General features: G+C 36.1%; 3 protein-coding genes across 3 annotated transcripts; 1 reads left to right on the forward strand and 2 right to left on the reverse strand.

Moving 5' to 3' along the window:
• The first annotated feature begins 3,717 nt into the window (after positions 1-3,717).
• Positions 3,718-6,956, forward strand: LOC121755342 (ras-related protein RABD1-like). The gene is made up of 8 exons (XM_042150664.1): positions 3,718-3,876; positions 3,958-4,030; positions 4,276-4,323; positions 4,425-4,472; positions 5,273-5,344; positions 5,932-6,087; positions 6,266-6,369; positions 6,741-6,956. The coding sequence occupies exons 1-8, from the start codon at positions 3,863-3,865 to the stop codon at positions 6,829-6,831; spliced, it is 606 nt and encodes a 201-aa protein (XP_042006598.1). The 5' UTR covers positions 3,718-3,862; the 3' UTR covers positions 6,832-6,956.
• A 467-nt stretch (positions 6,957-7,423) lies between these two features.
• On the reverse strand, positions 7,424-9,870 carry LOC121755340 (ras-related protein RABA2a). Its single transcript, XM_042150663.1, has 2 exons — positions 9,591-9,870; positions 7,424-8,078 (listed from the first exon to the last, which is right to left on the reverse strand). Exons 1-2 carry the CDS (start codon positions 9,753-9,755, stop codon positions 7,599-7,601), a joined length of 645 nt encoding a protein of 214 aa, XP_042006597.1. The 5' UTR covers positions 9,756-9,870; the 3' UTR covers positions 7,424-7,598.
• Positions 9,871-10,960: 1,090 nt separating this feature from the next.
• Positions 10,961-13,095, reverse strand: LOC121755317 (12-oxophytodienoate reductase 1-like). Its single transcript, XM_042150630.1, has 5 exons — positions 12,927-13,095; positions 12,703-12,843; positions 12,460-12,590; positions 12,063-12,224; positions 10,961-11,680 (listed from the first exon to the last, which is right to left on the reverse strand). Exons 1-5 carry the CDS (start codon positions 12,998-13,000, stop codon positions 11,088-11,090), a joined length of 1,101 nt encoding a protein of 366 aa, XP_042006564.1. The 5' UTR covers positions 13,001-13,095; the 3' UTR covers positions 10,961-11,087.
• Positions 13,096-16,990: the final 3,895 nt, after the last annotated feature.

Consider the following 16,990-nt stretch of genomic DNA (forward strand, 5'->3'; position numbering starts at 1 on the left):
CTTCAGATATGTTGATTCACAGGGACTTTGTGGTGTGTTGGCCGTCGGTGTGGAAAGACGATGAGCGCGATGAGTGATGAAAGCAAGTAAGATCAAAAAGTTTTGTTCATCAAATTTTATATTTTCAATAGTATATTTTTAGTTGATGCGTTTATCGAATTAATTGATTTACTATTTCTAAGTAATTTGATAATTGATTTAATGAGGCCAATTCGAAGTTCACCATATGCATGACTTATTTTTTTCTGACAACGAAAATATAATTAAGCCTACCACCTTTTACACTTTTTTTTTCAAATATTTATTTGGTGGTTATTGAGATCCAATTTTATATATTTAGGAAAGATTTGAAAATAGAGAGTGAGTTTGAAAATTTGTAAGATTTTAGTTCTTATTTGATGAATTTTGTTGAGACGAATACAGACGTGACTTTTCTTATTGTATTTATGCTTATCGAATTGATTTTGATTACAAGGGTTGCAAGAGACATGAAAAGAGTTTCCTAGAATGACATGAAGACTAAGTTATAAAATAATACTACTGATTTTATCATTTGGGACCATCCATTAAAATTAGACCAATTCTAATTACAAAATTATTTTACCAATTGCGCATTAACACATGTTATTTACAACTTTGTCAATTTTTTTTTACGGAGGTAGTATGAGAGATTAAATGATAGTTTTATCATTTTTAATGAAAATTTTATATTTCTACAAATTTATGATGAGCAAATAGCCAATGGCTAAAAAAATAAGGTTTGTTGACAAGTTTTAAAATAAACTCTCAGGCGTAATACTATTTTTAATATTATTTTACTTTGTCGTAGGTATAATTTTGTATAAAATGATTGGGTACAAAAATAAACTGTCGGATGTAATACAATCCAAAGGAAAACGAAGATGTATTACAAAAAAATGGAATTGCCAAATTGAATTAATAAAATAATAGAACCGTAGCATTCAACCGAGTAGAGGAAGACCTCTTTCTGCAAGATAAGATACACTCTAGTAGTGCTCTTGGTGTAGACGTGTTGTCCCCAAAGATAAAATTTTGCAGCACCGCAGATGAAACAAACTTCGACGAAATGGAGGAGACAATGACTGTGAGGATGCACAAAGACATGGAGAGTGTATATACTATGTAGAGACTTGGTGTCTTTCTGTAGAATGAATTAGTACAACTCTTTATTTATAGGTCAAGCCACTGTAGAAGGAGCCTACGAGAATCAATGTCGCCTTCATGATTGATGGATAACGACTGGGAGTTACAAAGGTCTCTCATGGAGTTTGACGGACTAATGAATCTGGACATCATGCCAAGAAAGTTCTCGATGCATCTGGATTTATATTGGTCACATGGGAAACCGACAAGAGACGTCTCCCCACATGGGAAGGAAGGGAGATGTCCCGGGCAAGCCTCCACCGTTGGTTTAAAAGAATTAAGTTGGTCTGAGACCAATACCAACGACCATGCCCAAAGAACATCCAAACACCAATTGCCAAGACTAGAGTATATGGTGCACGACGCCCGACACCCGGCACAAGGCGAGGCTAGCGGCGGTAGCACGTGTGGGCTTGACAACACTAATCACTATTCCATCTTATTCTTTCAAATTTAAGTGACAATCTATAATTCACTATTTCTCCATCACCGAAAATTGATTTATCAAGAATATATATATATATATATATATATATATATATATATATATATATATATATAGGGTTGCGTTAAAGATAGAACCATTCTTAAGTGTAGAACCTAGAACTCTACATATTTTATTCATTGGAAGAGGAAAAAATGACGGTCAAGATTAAAAACCATACATATTAGACTATGTTTTCACGACATTCCGGACTCAACATGTGAAAAAACTCACATGTTGATGGAAGAATGAATGAAACGAAGAAGAGTCCATGCATGCTTTATTTTTTCACTTATCTGCATTCACCCATTAATAATAGTTTTGGTTGTAATGGGAAGTTGTTGTGCAAATCAACACCATTGGATTAAAAGATCTAACGACCTCCGTTTGGCATTTGTTCTACGTTTAAGAATGGTTCTACGTTTAAGAATGGTTCTATCTTGATCACAATCCTATATATATATATAGGGATGTATTCATTTCCTTTTTGCATATTTTCTCCTTTTTCCTTCTTGTTCTCAGCCCCACGATTTTGTCATCCGACGGTTAGATTAGTGTCACGTGTCATTTAATAATGCAGATTTTCCTTTGAATAATGCTCATCAACTAATAATGCACCATTATAGTGTAATAATGCAGATTTTCAGTTGAATAATGCACACCGACTAATAATGCACCATTATAGTGTAATAATGCAAATCATTTGGACCGTTGATGAATGAGATCTAACGGCTCATATTAAGAAGAATAAATGATCTAAGGGATGAATAGGAGAATAACGCTCCCCTATATATATAAAAGAATCATCTAGATAGATTATTTAATTTCACAAAAATTAAATCATTTGTTATTTTTACGATCCAGTCAAACTTGGACAAGATTTCAACATATAATCTGTCACACAACTCACAATCTCACATAGGAGTGACGAAATGGGTGGCGGGTAACGGGTAGTTACCATCCCGACCCGATACCCAGCGGGTACAGGGTACCCGCTAGCTGATGATAGCAAAAAACGGGGTGGGATCGGATAGTAGGTTTTAAAGTTTTTTGGGTATGAGTGTACCCGATACCCATATGGGTATACCCGATATTTTTAGGATTAAGGTTTTGCAATTTTTTTTATTTCAATTAATTAGGTTCAAATATTTAATGCCCGATAAACTTCATTTCTACTTTTTTTTATCATATATTATAATATTATATGGATAGCACATGTACATGTACTATGTAGACTCCCACATATATAATATCCGCCATCAGAAAACTTCTCTACATTATTTTCTCTCTTACTTTACCATTTATCCATTTTAACTATTTATTATTATTTTCATAAAACGAGTGCAGAAAAGTCAAAGTGACTCCTAATGTGGGATGAAGAGAGTATTAGTTTTATAATAAAATGTGAGTGGAATGAGTTATTATAATTGAGAGTCTACCTACCATTTATAGTAAAAGTGAATCGGGACTCCTAATTACGGACATACTAAAATGGTAAATCAGGACTTCTAATGGCGGACGAAGAAAATACTATTTATATACAATTGTAACGATGAATTGTTATACACACATATATTATATACTTACACATAGTAGTGACACACATATATTAACTCAAATGATGTCAGCTGGTTTGGGTACCCGCAACTGTGGGTTCCGGATACCCGTATAATCATATGGGTCAGGAATGAGTAGTAAAATATTGAGCTTTTCGGGTTCGGATACCCGCAAAATCGGGTTCGGATACCCGTAGTACCTGTTTCGACACCCCTAGTCTCACACTAGATTAAAATTTTGGAATATAGTACTAAATATTCAGCAAATTCACCAAGTAAGATTCGGACTTTGGTATTCCAACATTTTATTATTTCTCTCTCTGTATGAATATGTGTCACGAATTGAGACCATATTTTCAAATTTTATTACGTGTTGTATACAATACAAACCTTATTTATATATTCGGTGGTCCTTAATCCAATCAGATTGCATTTTCTACAAACGATGCATCATAAAGTAAAGGATAAATTTGAGAACATATAGTATTATAGGAGTATAATAAAGTGGTAGAAAATAAAGTATAAAATCACGCATTAATGAATAATAAGTGTTTCCTTTATTACAACCAAACTAGCGAGTCCTTCTCTCAAATACTTCTTCTGACCAAACACTCAAAGCTAAGAAAGCTCAACACTTTTCGTATTCTCTCAAGAAATCATGAGTAACGAATAGTAAGACCGCCCTAAATTTTGTTTCTTGTTAGTTTTCGGTATTTTTCTTCTTAAAATTGCCTTTCCTCCCATTTTATGCAGCGATTACTTGTTCAAGCTTCTCTTAATCGGTGACTCCTCTGTCGGCAAGTCTTGTCTTCTTCTCAGATTCGCGGTATGCTGACTTTATTTGCTTGTTTGATTTGTGTAATATTGTGTGTATTAATTGCTAATTTGTAGAGAAAGATCAGTAACTGGTGTTTGTTTTGATGATTTTTTGGGGTTTTTATTTTTAATTTTATGTTGGAAAATTATTAGACCATGTTTATAGGGGCTTTCTGTGTCTTGTTATGAAATGCGTGTTTTTTCCCCATGAGATCTGTTTGCTTATGGAAATGAGTTTTGTTGGTTGATTTTTAGGATGATTCGTATGTGGACAGTTACATCAGCACCATTGGAGTTGACTTTGTAAGTTCACTTCCTATTTGATTAACTTTCTTGATTGTTGTTGCCATGAACTACTACTTAATTTGGGGTTTCGCGTGATTACGTTGTTGTTAATTTTGTAGAAAATAAGGACGGTGGAGCAGGATGGGAAGACAATCAAGCTTCAGATTGTGAGTTAAATAACATGTACAATTGTCAATGCTTGTGATTTCTCTCATTGATGAAATTTTATTCTGTTCAGCTCATTTTGGCTACTCCATGTTCTTTTTGTGTTTTATGCATCTAAGATTATCCTAAATGACTAAGCAGAAATGTGTCTGGCTTGATACTTTTTCATCCTCCATTTATAAGAAACTTGGGTGTTTATTGGTTATGTTTCTATTGGAAACTATCCTTTTACATATTATAGCCACTATTTTTAGCATTCTGTTTTTTTCTTCTTCTTTTAGAATGATATTTTGTTTAGTCATGTGAGTTTGCATAAGGTTCAATAGGTTTAAAAGAGAAAATGTTTGGTTTTGAATGTTTTATTGGTGGGTTCTCTTGAAAGAATGCAATAAATATGCCATTTTTCATAAGATGATGCATATAAATACATAAGCAGTGAGCTATGCTGAATGTGTACTGTTTCCTGAAAATTACTAGATAGACCATAGATGAAAGTGGTAGTGATGGCGCCTACTCTATTGGTCAACCTGGATATGATAATCTATTAAGATGATTTATTATACATAGTTGGTTTTGGTGTAATATTGTTTGAAAATAATACTAATAATGTATCTATTGGAGAAGGAGGCCTTGGGGCTCGCTTCTAATATCTTGTTTCCTGTATGATTATATACTAGGTTTCTTGAAAAAGGTGAATGCTAAGCAATTTAGTTTGAAAGTTCTTATACATTGTGTAGATACCCCATATAAGCTCAATTTTTTGACTCACTATGATATTTTTTCTTTATTTATGTTTATCCAGTGGGACACTGCTGGACAGGAACGGTTCCGGACTATCACCAGCAGTTATTATCGAGGAGCTCATGGGATCATTGTAAGAAAGATCTTGATATAATTATTTGTGTATTTTGTGTTTAGTCATTGTATGCAGTCATGATTCCTTCAAAGTTATATTGTATGAATGGAATGTGCTGAGTAGTCAGGTATATTGAATATAACTTTGTTTTTCCACACTGCTGGTGCATTCTGCATTTATTTTCTTCCTATTCTTGGCCCAATATGGTTTCTGACTACCTTCCAGGACTCATTGCTCCTATTATTTCTGACTCAATCCTTTACTTTGAGTGATGGTCTATTGTGTTCACTTGTTCTGATAATTGAGTGATGGTCTATTGTGTTCACTTGTTCTGTTAATATTCTGCTATCCCACTGTATTCTTGAATGTTATTATTAATCTCCACATTACCGTTTGTGACTGACTGACTTCAGTTTATATCCAGTCTATTATCAGACTTGATACGGACTCTTCTAGCTTGCTTATTTTTCCCATCAGTTGGGACTTTACAAATTTGAGCCATCTGTAGTTCTATTATTTATTCCTGTGAGATGACTGACCTACTTAGTTTATATTGAATTCTGATTTTGCTACTCAAATAATGCCTCATGTCTGAATTGTAATAGATTGTGTATGATGTTACCGAGATGGAGAGCTTCAACAATGTCAAGCAGTGGCTTAACGAAATCGATAGATATGCAAATGACAGTGTTTGCAAGCTTTTGGTGGGTAACAAATGTGATTTGGTTGAGAACAAAGTTGTGGACACACAAACCGCAAAGGTGATTATTTTATGTTAACTATATCAATTATCACATCAGCTTTCAACAAATTAGAAATGAGCACGTCAATATTGATTATAGCAAAGGCTAGTTAATCTCTTTTGAATTTATGTGATTTGTAGATCTTTCTTAGTATTTCATGTATTAACTTGCCCTGGATTGGACGGACGACTTACAGGCATTTGCAGATGAGCTAGGGATTCCTTTCCTTGAGACAAGTGCAAAAGATTCAATTAATGTGGAGCAGGCTTTCTTGACTATGGCTGCGGAGATTAAGAAAAAGTAAAGCTTCTAACTATTGATAAATAGAATTATTCTTGATCTAGCTCTTCACTGCAAGTATATGACATTATTATATGCTTTTAGATTGCTTAACGTAACTTTTTAATTCAATAGACTTGTACTTTTCGAACTTGAGGGTCTTTGGGGTTCTTAATTTATTAACCGACTTTATGCATGAAACAAAAGTGTTTTTGTGATGGGTGAAGTATTTGAAGTTGTTTCTTTTGGGGTTGGTGGCGATGGTTGTTTTTTACACTGGTCTTGTGTCAGCCGCAATTTGAACATAAAACCCCCCCGCCTATTCCATTGCGATGCCGATGTTATCTTTTTGCAATTTGTTCATTGCTTGCCTAACATACAAGTAATTACAGGATGGGTAACCAGCCAACAGCAAAGTCATCAGCGAATACAGTCCGGATCAAGGGAGAGCCAATTGAGCAGAAGAGCAACTGCTGCGGTTAAAGTGTAATATTTGTTTACTGTAAGACTGTAAAAAACTGATGACAGATAACCGTTCGAATTGTCCTTTCAGCTACTTGAAACTCAACTGCAGACCGTTACTATATCCTAACTCTTTTGTTTGTTTATTTTCTTCACCTAGTTTGTGTGCACAACTGCAAATCATTTTTTTATGTGGTAGAAATGCTCATGCCATGGAAACGGCGAGCATAGTACCAATATAGAAGCAACTCAGAATAGAAATGATAACAAAAATATTATACTACTAGTTCAAAACATAAATAAGCATACTATCTATATTCACTATAGAAGGAAATGATGAAAACACAAGAAAAAAGACAAGTAGCTCACTTCCTATTATCCGTCATTAAATGTCTAAATTTCACATATTGTTTTCATGTGGGTATAAACAGATCTATCGTTAAATATAACTCTCAACAACATTTTGAAGCACTAGAGAACATACTAAATCCTAAGAGAAGGAATGCATAGAGATCACTTCTTACTCAGTTCAAAGAAGAAAAAGTCATGGCTACATCAGTTAAAAGACTTGGGTTCATTTGAAGTTTTAAACTAAACATAACGCCTCTCGGAATAAAGAAATACTACTAATAAATATAATAACAATTTCAAAAGAAACAAAATAATCATCCACTGACATTTCTTAAGAAAGCCTCAAATATATCTGCAAGGTGTTCAATGGAGAAATATAAAAAACAATCAAAATCACAACAGAAATCGACAAATGCCAAAACAGAGAAGACGATAAATCAGGACGTCGAGCAGCAGGTCTTCTTCACGTCGGTGTCTTGTGGACCAACAACAAGAGTCTTTCCCTCTTTGATATTTGCTGCAGGCTCCTCTGAAGATAGCGGTTTCTTGCTGATTATACGGTATATTTCTGAAAGGATGGTCTGGAAGGCCTTCTCCACATTAGTGGCCTCCAGAGCAGAGGTCTCGATGAATGAGAGCCCCTCTTTTTCGGCAAAACTTTGAGCATCCTCTGTCGCAACAGCTCTGAGATGCTTGAGATCAGTCTTATTTCCTATGAGCATAATAACAATGTTGGAGTCTGCATGGTCCCTCAGCTCCTTCAACCAACGACTTACGTTCTCAAATGTGGTAGGTTTTGTGACATCATACACAAGAAGAGCACCTAGAGCACCACGATAATACGCACTGGTTATAGCTCTGTATCTCTCTTGCCCAGCTGTGTCCCATATCTGAGCCTTCACTGTTCTTCCCTCAACCTGTAAATTCGATGCTAAATGAATTCTTACTTTCTGGTCTCACTGAATTTGATGTGATAAGCAGACAGAAACCAACTAAAATTCAGTAAACAACAGCTCTACACAGAACCAAAATTCAATGTAATATTTTGAAACTGATAACACCTTGAAAGAGCTGAGTTTCATACTTATTGTTTGTCAAAAGTCCTGCGTTCTCTCTCAAGTTAAAATAACTTTTACATCTAACATCTCAGCATTAATTTTGATGCATATCATGCATCAAAGTTCAAAACAAGTTGAGGAACTGGAGTGCCCAACTACCAGACTTTGTGTAGGGACTGTTTTATTCTTGAATATACAGCAAGATAGCCTTGATTATTCAATAAGATAAGTGTGTGCCTTAATGTTAGCTACAGTTCATACAATTCATAAACATCTTTTGCTAACTTTTCTATGCAATCTGATAGTCAACCAAAACAACAGTGAGGAACAGACACAACATGATTATCAAATTGATGCCCTCTATAATTACCGCATGCATGTCGTAGCATTTTATAAATTGACAACACCATAGAGGAACATCCTCCTCCATTTTGTTTGTTTCACCCAAGGCAGAATACTGCTATGCAGCCAAAAAAAGTAACATGTCTACATCTCTTATGCCATAAAACCGAACCAAAACCTGGATTCTATATTTTACACCATGTGATATTTGTCAATTAGAGTAATGGCACAAGATTCATCATATGCAGAAGGATGTGGCTATATCTCTCCTCCCAAAATCATGTATGCACAAACATGGTCATGCGACGAGAGTTCAGAAAGAATATGATTCAATTAATTGCAGGTCTAGCTAGTTAGTGTGAGGAAATTGACATTCTTCTCCTCACACTCATCAATCTTTAAGCAATTGTTCTATTTCCTTTAACAGACCTTATGAATAATTACAAAGATCACATAACAAAAATATAAAGGCCCTTCAATCTGTCGACAATGTCATTCTTCTACTCACACTCATCAGTCTTTAAGCAATTGTTCTATTTCCTTTAACATACCTTATGAATAATTACAAAGATCACATAACAAAAATATAAAGGCCCTTCAATCTGTCGACAATGTCGAAAATCACGAGAACTTACAGACTCATTTTCCACACCCTCCCTTATATCTTATAATCCAGACAAAGCATGGAATTTGTTATATGGAACACACTTTTGATTACCATTTTCAATAAGATCATAACTTCACACAAACATTTAAACCCATAATTATTCCCAACAACACCGCACAATCGCCACATCAAGTTATGAATAAACAATACACAAACAGATCAAACCTTGTACAAATAGATAGATCTACAGGTCGAAAAACCCCCAAACAAAAATAAAGAATTCGATTCAAAAAGACGAAAATTCACTCAATTCAGCTATCAACTGACACGAGCCCTCAAGAACGCAGTTTCTTTCTCCCCTAAAATCCGAAATTAGAACTAATTACATTCTAAGAATAGAAAAATAATTGAATTTTGAAAACCTGAAGAGTGCGGGTAGCGAATTCGACTCCAATCGTTGATTTAGATTCCAAACAAAACTCGTTGCGCGTGAATCGGGACAGCAAGTTCGATTTGCCGACGCCTGAATCGCCGATTAATACTACTTTGAACAAGTAATCGTACTCGTCATCGGCTCTCCGACCCATTTCTCAGGTCAAAAACAAAACAAATCAAATCAAATCAAATCAAATCTACTGAAATTATCAAATGTTTTCCTGCCTTCGGTTTTTGGAAGTAATTTAGAGTCAGTTGTAGTGTATAAAATGGCTAAAACGCCCCAGTATTTTCTGATAATATCTAAATATGATGTTAGTAAATTTAGCAACTTTTGAAATTTAATTAATAGATTCTGATAATATATTTGTTTTGTTTTGGAATTTAATTAGGGTTCATTGCCCTGATTATGAAGTGATTATTACTCTTACTCTACCCATTTACAAAGTAATTTGGAATTATTTATATTAAATCATCCAATTTTCAGCAAATTCTTTGTTTGTACATCACCTCAAAATTTTAATTCTATCTTTGCAAACAAAAGCCTGTTTCTGGCCGAACAAAAAAATACTATATGAAATTGTGTCGCTAATGTCACATAATTGTGACTGCCTGGCACACACATGACATTAGATATAGGATCATAATAGACTGTAAATTGTTACTTTTTTTTATTAAATTATAATTCTGTACACCAAATTAACAATCTTTTAGTGATTTAGTCTATGTCTTAACTTTCAATTTCTATCAAATTTTGGTAATGAGATTAGTTACATTTAAAGTTTTAAACCACGATATGAAAATTATGCATACAAATTTTTTTATATATTTGAGCATGGGCATTTAGAGCAATTTGATACATATATTTCAAAATTTATAATAAACATATAAAGTAAAGAAGAAATGAGGAGGGGCATTTGCCCAACCTTCTAAGGGCTGGTTAGATCTTCACCATATAGGCAATCATCAATCTTTATTTTCAAAAACCAAAACTTTATCCATCAAACTTCTTGATCGAAATATTTCCATCGCTCATCGTAGTAAATTTCTCACTTCGAACTAAGAGCTCTAGATATTGTTGTTAAAAAATAAACACACAAATTACGAAAAACAATAAAGAGCACAAGAATTAGTTACCTAATTAGTTTAAACTAGATTATGCCAAGCCAGAGACAATTCACAAAATAATTTCTTATTAAAATACCATCACATTGAGAGTGTTTTTTTATGAACATGGCAAAATCCTAATATGACTCATCCCAGTACAACTCCTGATTCGACTTAATAAAAGTCATGTTGTTTGTAACATATGTAATGCAATACAGAACTCAGTAAAGTAATTTCCGTAGAGAAATGGTTTACAAACTCAGTAAAGTAATTTGTAGCATATAAATATCGAAATCCATTTGGAAAAGTACAACACATGCGTAACATATTTTCCCAAATAATCCTTTATTGATCAGTGCTAAAAAGAAGCAGGCAGGCTATGCTTGTTGAAGAAACGGATAGTCAGTATATCCAACAATAGGATCACAAGTGTAGAATGTGTTCCTGTCGTACTTGTTGAGAGGAGCATCCAAGCTATACCTCATTGGCAAATCCGGATTGGCCAAGAACAGGCGCCCGAACGCTACCAAATCCGCGCCATCTCCAGCCACAGCTGTGCTCCCCGTAGTCCTGTTGAAGCCGCCAGCAGCGATGAAGGTATTTTTAAATGCCTTCCTCATGGGGAGGAGCTGATCCTCAGCGCACCCTTCAATAACCGTTGAACCAACAGCTCGTGGCTCGATCACGTGGAGGTACACAAGGTCCCGCTTGCTCAGTGCATTGGCCATGTAGAGGCCAAGCCCATCTGGGTCAGAGTCCCCTGCCTCGTTGAAATCTGAATACGGAGACAGTCTCATCCCAACTCTTTTCGCTCCTATCTCGTCGATCACGGCTTCCGCCACTTCTAGAGCAAAGCGGCACCTGTTCTCTAGGCTTCCTCCATATTCGTCCGTCCTGTCGTTGACTTGATCCTTCATGAACTGCTCGATCACGTAGCCGTTGGCACCATGTATCTCGACTCCGTCGAATCCTACACAAGTTGTGGATCAATAAATATGAGGGTCGTTCTCTTTGGCTGCAAAATGTATCTCACGAAAGACAAGGGATATAAAAGATGATATTTTATCGCATACTATTCTTTAGGATGGAGAAAATAGGAAAATCTTATCACATCAACAATTCGTCAATTCCGTAATAATATTGTGATAAATTCAAATGAAAAAAGGGCCGCCTGGAAATTTTCTCTCAAGGAAAACTATCCAACTTATAGACATGTGAAAGAGTGGGAAAATGTCGAAAATATATGTTTTCCATCAAAGAAAACGATATGCCCCGACTGGAAATCATGTCAATCCAAGTGTTTATGTATGTATTTCATTTCAAGAGCATGATAGGCAGGGGATGACACCAACCTGCTTCAATAGCATTGCGTGCAGCCAATCTGAAATCATTGACAATACCACGAATTTCATCTGTGGCTAGTGGTCTAGGAGGAGACCAGTCTACTCCATATAGGCCAGGGGTCAGTCCTTTGTCTGTCGATGAGAGTGGAGCTTGCCCACCTGGCTGGTAATCTGCACAATCCACATTTAATTGTCATCAATCTGAACTTGCTAGGTTTAGCCACAACAAAACAAGTAACAAGGAATGCCACTATATAACCGATACAGTGTTATGCATTTCTTACTCTATTAAAATTAATGGGATATTACTCTATTAGTTAACTCATCAATATGCAAGTTACTCAAAAAGGTACTGATCAAATGGAAACAATACTATGTGCAAGCTATAAATTTTAGATCGGGATACCATTCGTAGAGACACGACCAACGTGCCACAACTGCACGAAGAAAACACCACCCTTTTGATGAACTGCATCCACTATAGGTTTCCATGCCTCCACATGCTCCTTTGTCCAAATTCCAGGTGTGTCAGGGTACCTGCATATATAAAAATTGACAGAAATTTCAAATAAATCTGAACAGCAATTCAATCATAACTAACTACTATATAAAGTCAAAATGAGTAGTATTAAAAGAAATGTATGGGTACCCTTGAGCAGTGTCCGATACACCGGTTGCTTCAGTGATAAGGAGGCCGCCTTTGGTTGCTCGCTGAGAGTAGTACACGGCGGCATGTGGCTGTGGAACGTTGTTGTATGACCGATCCCGGGTTAAGGGTGCTAATACTATCCTGTTTGTCGACACAACACCACCCAAATAATGAGAAACACACACACTGACACAAAAAAAAAGTAATTAATGAAGGAATGAAACCTGTGGGAGAGGGCGAATTCTCCCATTTTGTATGGGGTGAGCAAAGGAATAACATCAGTATTTTCAGCTGCCATAACTCTGATTTGATCTCTTAGCTTTGTTTTTGTTTATGTTTATGTTTTGTTTGTGAAAAAACACAGGACTATTTATAGTAGATGCATGAAGCTAGTGGGAAATGCGTAGGCCATTACATCATTGGTGTTGTATGTTAGTTTTCCCAATTATTAGAGGGTGCCATTTTTAAAGTCAAAGGGAAAGGGAAAGTGAGGATGAGACTCCACCTACAAATTAAAAACAGAGGCGGCGGATCAAATCAGATTCGGAATTTCAATTCTGGGAACATGGGAGCCCATTAATTAATAATTATGCATTCTAATTTATCTTATTAGCAATTTTTCATTAGAGCAGTATGCATCATCGACTTGTACAGTTTTGTAGTAGTATACTGGAGTATCTAACATTTATTATGAGGGATTGAGGGTAAAATACAAATTGGTTTTCAACTTGTATTCGTCATTGCTAGCGGCAGCATATAGGAGTATGAGTCCATATATATTATTGGGTTTTCACTGTTTTCATTTTAAGTTTGTTTTATGTCTATTTTTTCGTTTGAGGAATTTCCCTGTTTTCATTTTAAGTTTGTTTTAAGTCTAGTTTTTTGTTTGAGGAATTTCGTCGAGCATGTTGTGTGCCTGAATTGGGATTAAGAATATATGGAGAGGATTACCATCGTCTATAGGATTTTCATCAGTTTCAGTTTTCAAAATTTAACCTACCTTAATGAATTGATCTGAGTCGTCTGGCGTTGATGGCCCTCTAGAACAAGGCGGCGGGGGCAACTGCGGACTGTAGAGAGGGGGCGGAACGTTTAAGCCTTTAAGGAGGCTGGACGGAGGCCGGGGGTAGCGTCGCCGATGCTCCGCCGGACTGGCCGACAGAGGCAAAGAGTGAGAGTACTAAATAAATCAAAAACCATAAGTCTATAATTATAAATATATTTAAATTTAAATAGAGTAAAATTCTTTGTACTGGGTTATTAGCTATATGGAGTATATACCTTTTAAAATAGGGATATTGGTTAGAAAAAAAATAAATTATGGGTGTACTTCATAATTTTCAAAGTTTGTTGTAAAATTTATGAACATCATCCTATAATTTTTGGCGGAAATTTAATAGACGTGACTCTCCAATAAATCTATATCTTATTGGCGTGTTTGGCGGGAAACACCATTGTTTTTTTCTAAACGACGATGTTTCATGATTTTAGGCTGAATTGCGATTCATGGTTGTTGTTTCACAATTGATGTATTTTTTGTTTTATTTTATCGAATCAATTACTCTATTTGTTCTTTGTTAATAGAGACATTTAATTTCAGGATAAAATTTAATAATAGTGTGTTAAATGGATGGTGAATAAAGTAAGAGAGATGAAAAGAAAATAAAATGAAAAAAAAAGTTATATTTTATCAAAAATAGAAATGATTCAATTATTTATAGAAAAAATGATTTTATTAACATGGAGCGGATTGATTATTAGCTACATGTATCAAGGTCAAATTCTTCATCGTTTTTCATGGGGCATTCGATTTATGCAATTTGAATTGTTTTTTTAACCTTCATTTGATTGATGCTTTTCTTCTTCTTTTGACTTAAAACATGCATGCTATGAGTCAAATATTCATTATCGAATCCTCACAACATCAAACTAACAAATTGTAATTTGCGCAAACACAACATTTCTAGTATATAAACTAAAAAATTCATTTAGAATACTACTATAACACATGCGAAACATATTTTTCCAAAATAAATGACGGATCCAGGTGGGGTCGGGTAGGGTCGGCCGGTCCTTGAGTACCTCCGAGAGGCTCCCAAATTCGGCCGTCGACCCAGGCCTGCTCCAGCTCCGACCCCACCCTGTAGCTGCTTCGTCTTCATAGAGAAGAAATAAGGAAGAGAATTAGAGGAATAGAGTGTAGGAGGTGTGTTAGAGAACCTAGCAAAGACCAGTCGAAGGATCTTGCTAAGGTTGAATGCAATGTTCAGCAACATGAGGTGGATGGAGCTGATGGTCACGTGAGGACAGCTGGAGCACGAGAGGTGGTCGGATCAGTACAAGTGCCAGCTAGATACATAAGGAATCTACTGCTCAATCAACAAACAAGAATGAGGACCACAAAGATTCTTAGAGAGACGTGGCAATGAGAGGAGTTGTGAAGAAGAAAGATTAGTGTTTCAGTTATGTTTAGAATTATGTAATCACGTTGTACAATAGATTAGGAATGGATTCTAGATCCTTCTTAGTGTATCTATATAATCAGTTTGTATTGCAGATACATCTCAATCAATGAAACAGCAAGTTTTGCAATATGCTATTAATGGAAATCTCTTATTCAACTTTCTTCTTCACAAGTTCTCTTGTTCCTTTTCATGGTATCAGGATCTTTTTGATCCTGTCTCTCCTACCCTTTATATTCAACTTTTGTATTTTCCCTAAAATGGCAGAATCAAACGATTCAAACGCCTCATTTCCTCTATCTGCATTACCCATCTTCTCTCAAATACCACCCATCTAAGCTCACTGAAGGAAACTTTTTAATATGGCAACAACATGTGGATGTTGCAGTGTATGGCTATGGTCTCGAGGGATTCATCACTGGAGAAGCAAGTCCACCTCCACAGATGATCACAGATCCAGCCAAAGGATCGCAGATGTTAAATCCAGCATTTGTAACATGGCAAAGACATGACAGAAGAGTAGCTGGTTGGCTGTTTTCTTCACTGTCAGAGGGAGCCCTTCTTGTTGTTGTAGGCCTCAGATACGCAAAGGATATCTGGAGAGCACTGGAGACAAATTTTGTCAGTCGCTCAACTGCCAAAGTTATGCAGTATAGGCAGCAACTACAAAATCTGAAGAAAGATGGCCTCACCATGAGTGAGTATTTGGGATAAATGAGAAACTATTTTGATCTTCTTAGATCTGTTGGTTGCAGGATCTCAGATGGAGAGCAGATATTGCACATTATTGAAGGTTTAGGACAAGATTATGATCCTGCAGTATGTGTTGTGACCTCCAGATCTGAGCCTTGGTCTATTGGGGATGTTAGTTTCTTCCTGCTCAGCTTTGAATCTAGAATGGAAACAACAAGGGCACACTCCATCGGTATTGAGGGATCTCAACCTTCACTCAATTTGGTGCAGCAGCAACAGTCAGGGCAGAAGAAGGAATCGTCTCCATACTACAACAAGTTTGATTCCGGTGGAGGAAGAGGAGGTTCCAGAAACCAAAGAGGAGGCATAGGTTGAAGAGGTTTTGGCAGAGGTGGAGAAACAAAATTATTTGCCAACTGTTTGAGAAGCCATGTCACTCGGCAGCAAAGTGTTGGCATAGGTTTGAACAGAACTACACCCCACCTAAAATGCAGTTTAGAGGAAATGCTCCGCAGCAACAACAAAATTATCCTTTTGCCCACTTGGTTCAGTCGGTTCCAAGATCACCTTCTGTCAATTTTTCGGCTGGGAATCAATCTGAGTTTGGCTATGATTCTAATACTTCAACAAGCTGGTATCCGGATTCTGTAGCTACTCACCATGTCTCCAATGACCTGAGCAATTTGAACATCAGCTCGGAGTACACAGGAGGTAAAAATCTCATACTTGGAAATTGAAAATCTATTGATATTGCTAATATTGGTGAATATGTTCTTAGACCTCATTCCTCTAATTTTTCCAGAAAACTTCATCTTAAGAACCTCTTACATGTCCCTAACATCACCAAAAATCTCCTCAGTGTCTCACAGTTTGCTAAAGATAATTCAGTTTTCTTTGAGTTTCATCCCACTTTTTGTTTTGTCAAGGATCTTTGCACCAAGGAAATCGTGCTCAAGGGAACACTTCCTAGTAGACCATTCCCCAATCAAGAGAATTAATGGCTCCAATCTCCTTCCTATCCAAGAAGTCCCAGCTGTTCACACAGTCAGTCTTCCTAATGACTCTTCTAGCAGTAGTTCCAGTTCCTCTTCTAGTCTAGATATAGCCTTGTGGTACAATAGACTAGGACATCC

The sequence above is a fragment of the Salvia splendens genome, chromosome 11, assembly GCF_004379255.2.
Source record: "Salvia splendens isolate huo1 chromosome 11, SspV2, whole genome shotgun sequence".
NCBI lineage: Eukaryota > Viridiplantae > Streptophyta > Magnoliopsida > Lamiales > Lamiaceae > Salvia > Salvia splendens.

Bases quoted from the DNA above. Each gene is read 5' to 3' on its own strand.
- LOC121755342 (XM_042150664.1), top strand. The intron at 4,324-4,424 runs GTAAGTTCACTT...TTAATTTTGTAG, and splicing joins GCACCATTGGAGTTGACTTT to AAAATAAGGACGGTGGAGCA. The intron at 4,473-5,272 runs GTGAGTTAAATA...ATGTTTATCCAG, and splicing joins AGACAATCAAGCTTCAGATT to TGGGACACTGCTGGACAGGA.
- LOC121755340 (XM_042150663.1), bottom strand. From the start codon at position 9,755: ATGGGTCGGAGAGCCGATGACGAGTACGATTACTTGTTCAAAGTAGTA. The intron at 8,079-9,590 runs GTTTTCAAAATT...TCGAATTTACAG, and splicing joins TCGCTACCCGCACTCTTCAG to GTTGAGGGAAGAACAGTGAA.
- LOC121755317 (XM_042150630.1), bottom strand. From the start codon at position 13,000: ATGGCAGCTGAAAATACTGATGTTATTCCTTTGCTCACCCCATACAAA. The intron at 12,844-12,926 runs GTTTCATTCCTT...GTCGACAAACAG, and splicing joins GAATTCGCCCTCTCCCACAG to GATAGTATTAGCACCCTTAA. The intron at 11,681-12,062 runs GTTGGTGTCATC...CAACTTGTGTAG, and splicing joins ACGCAATGCTATTGAAGCAG to GATTCGACGGAGTCGAGATA.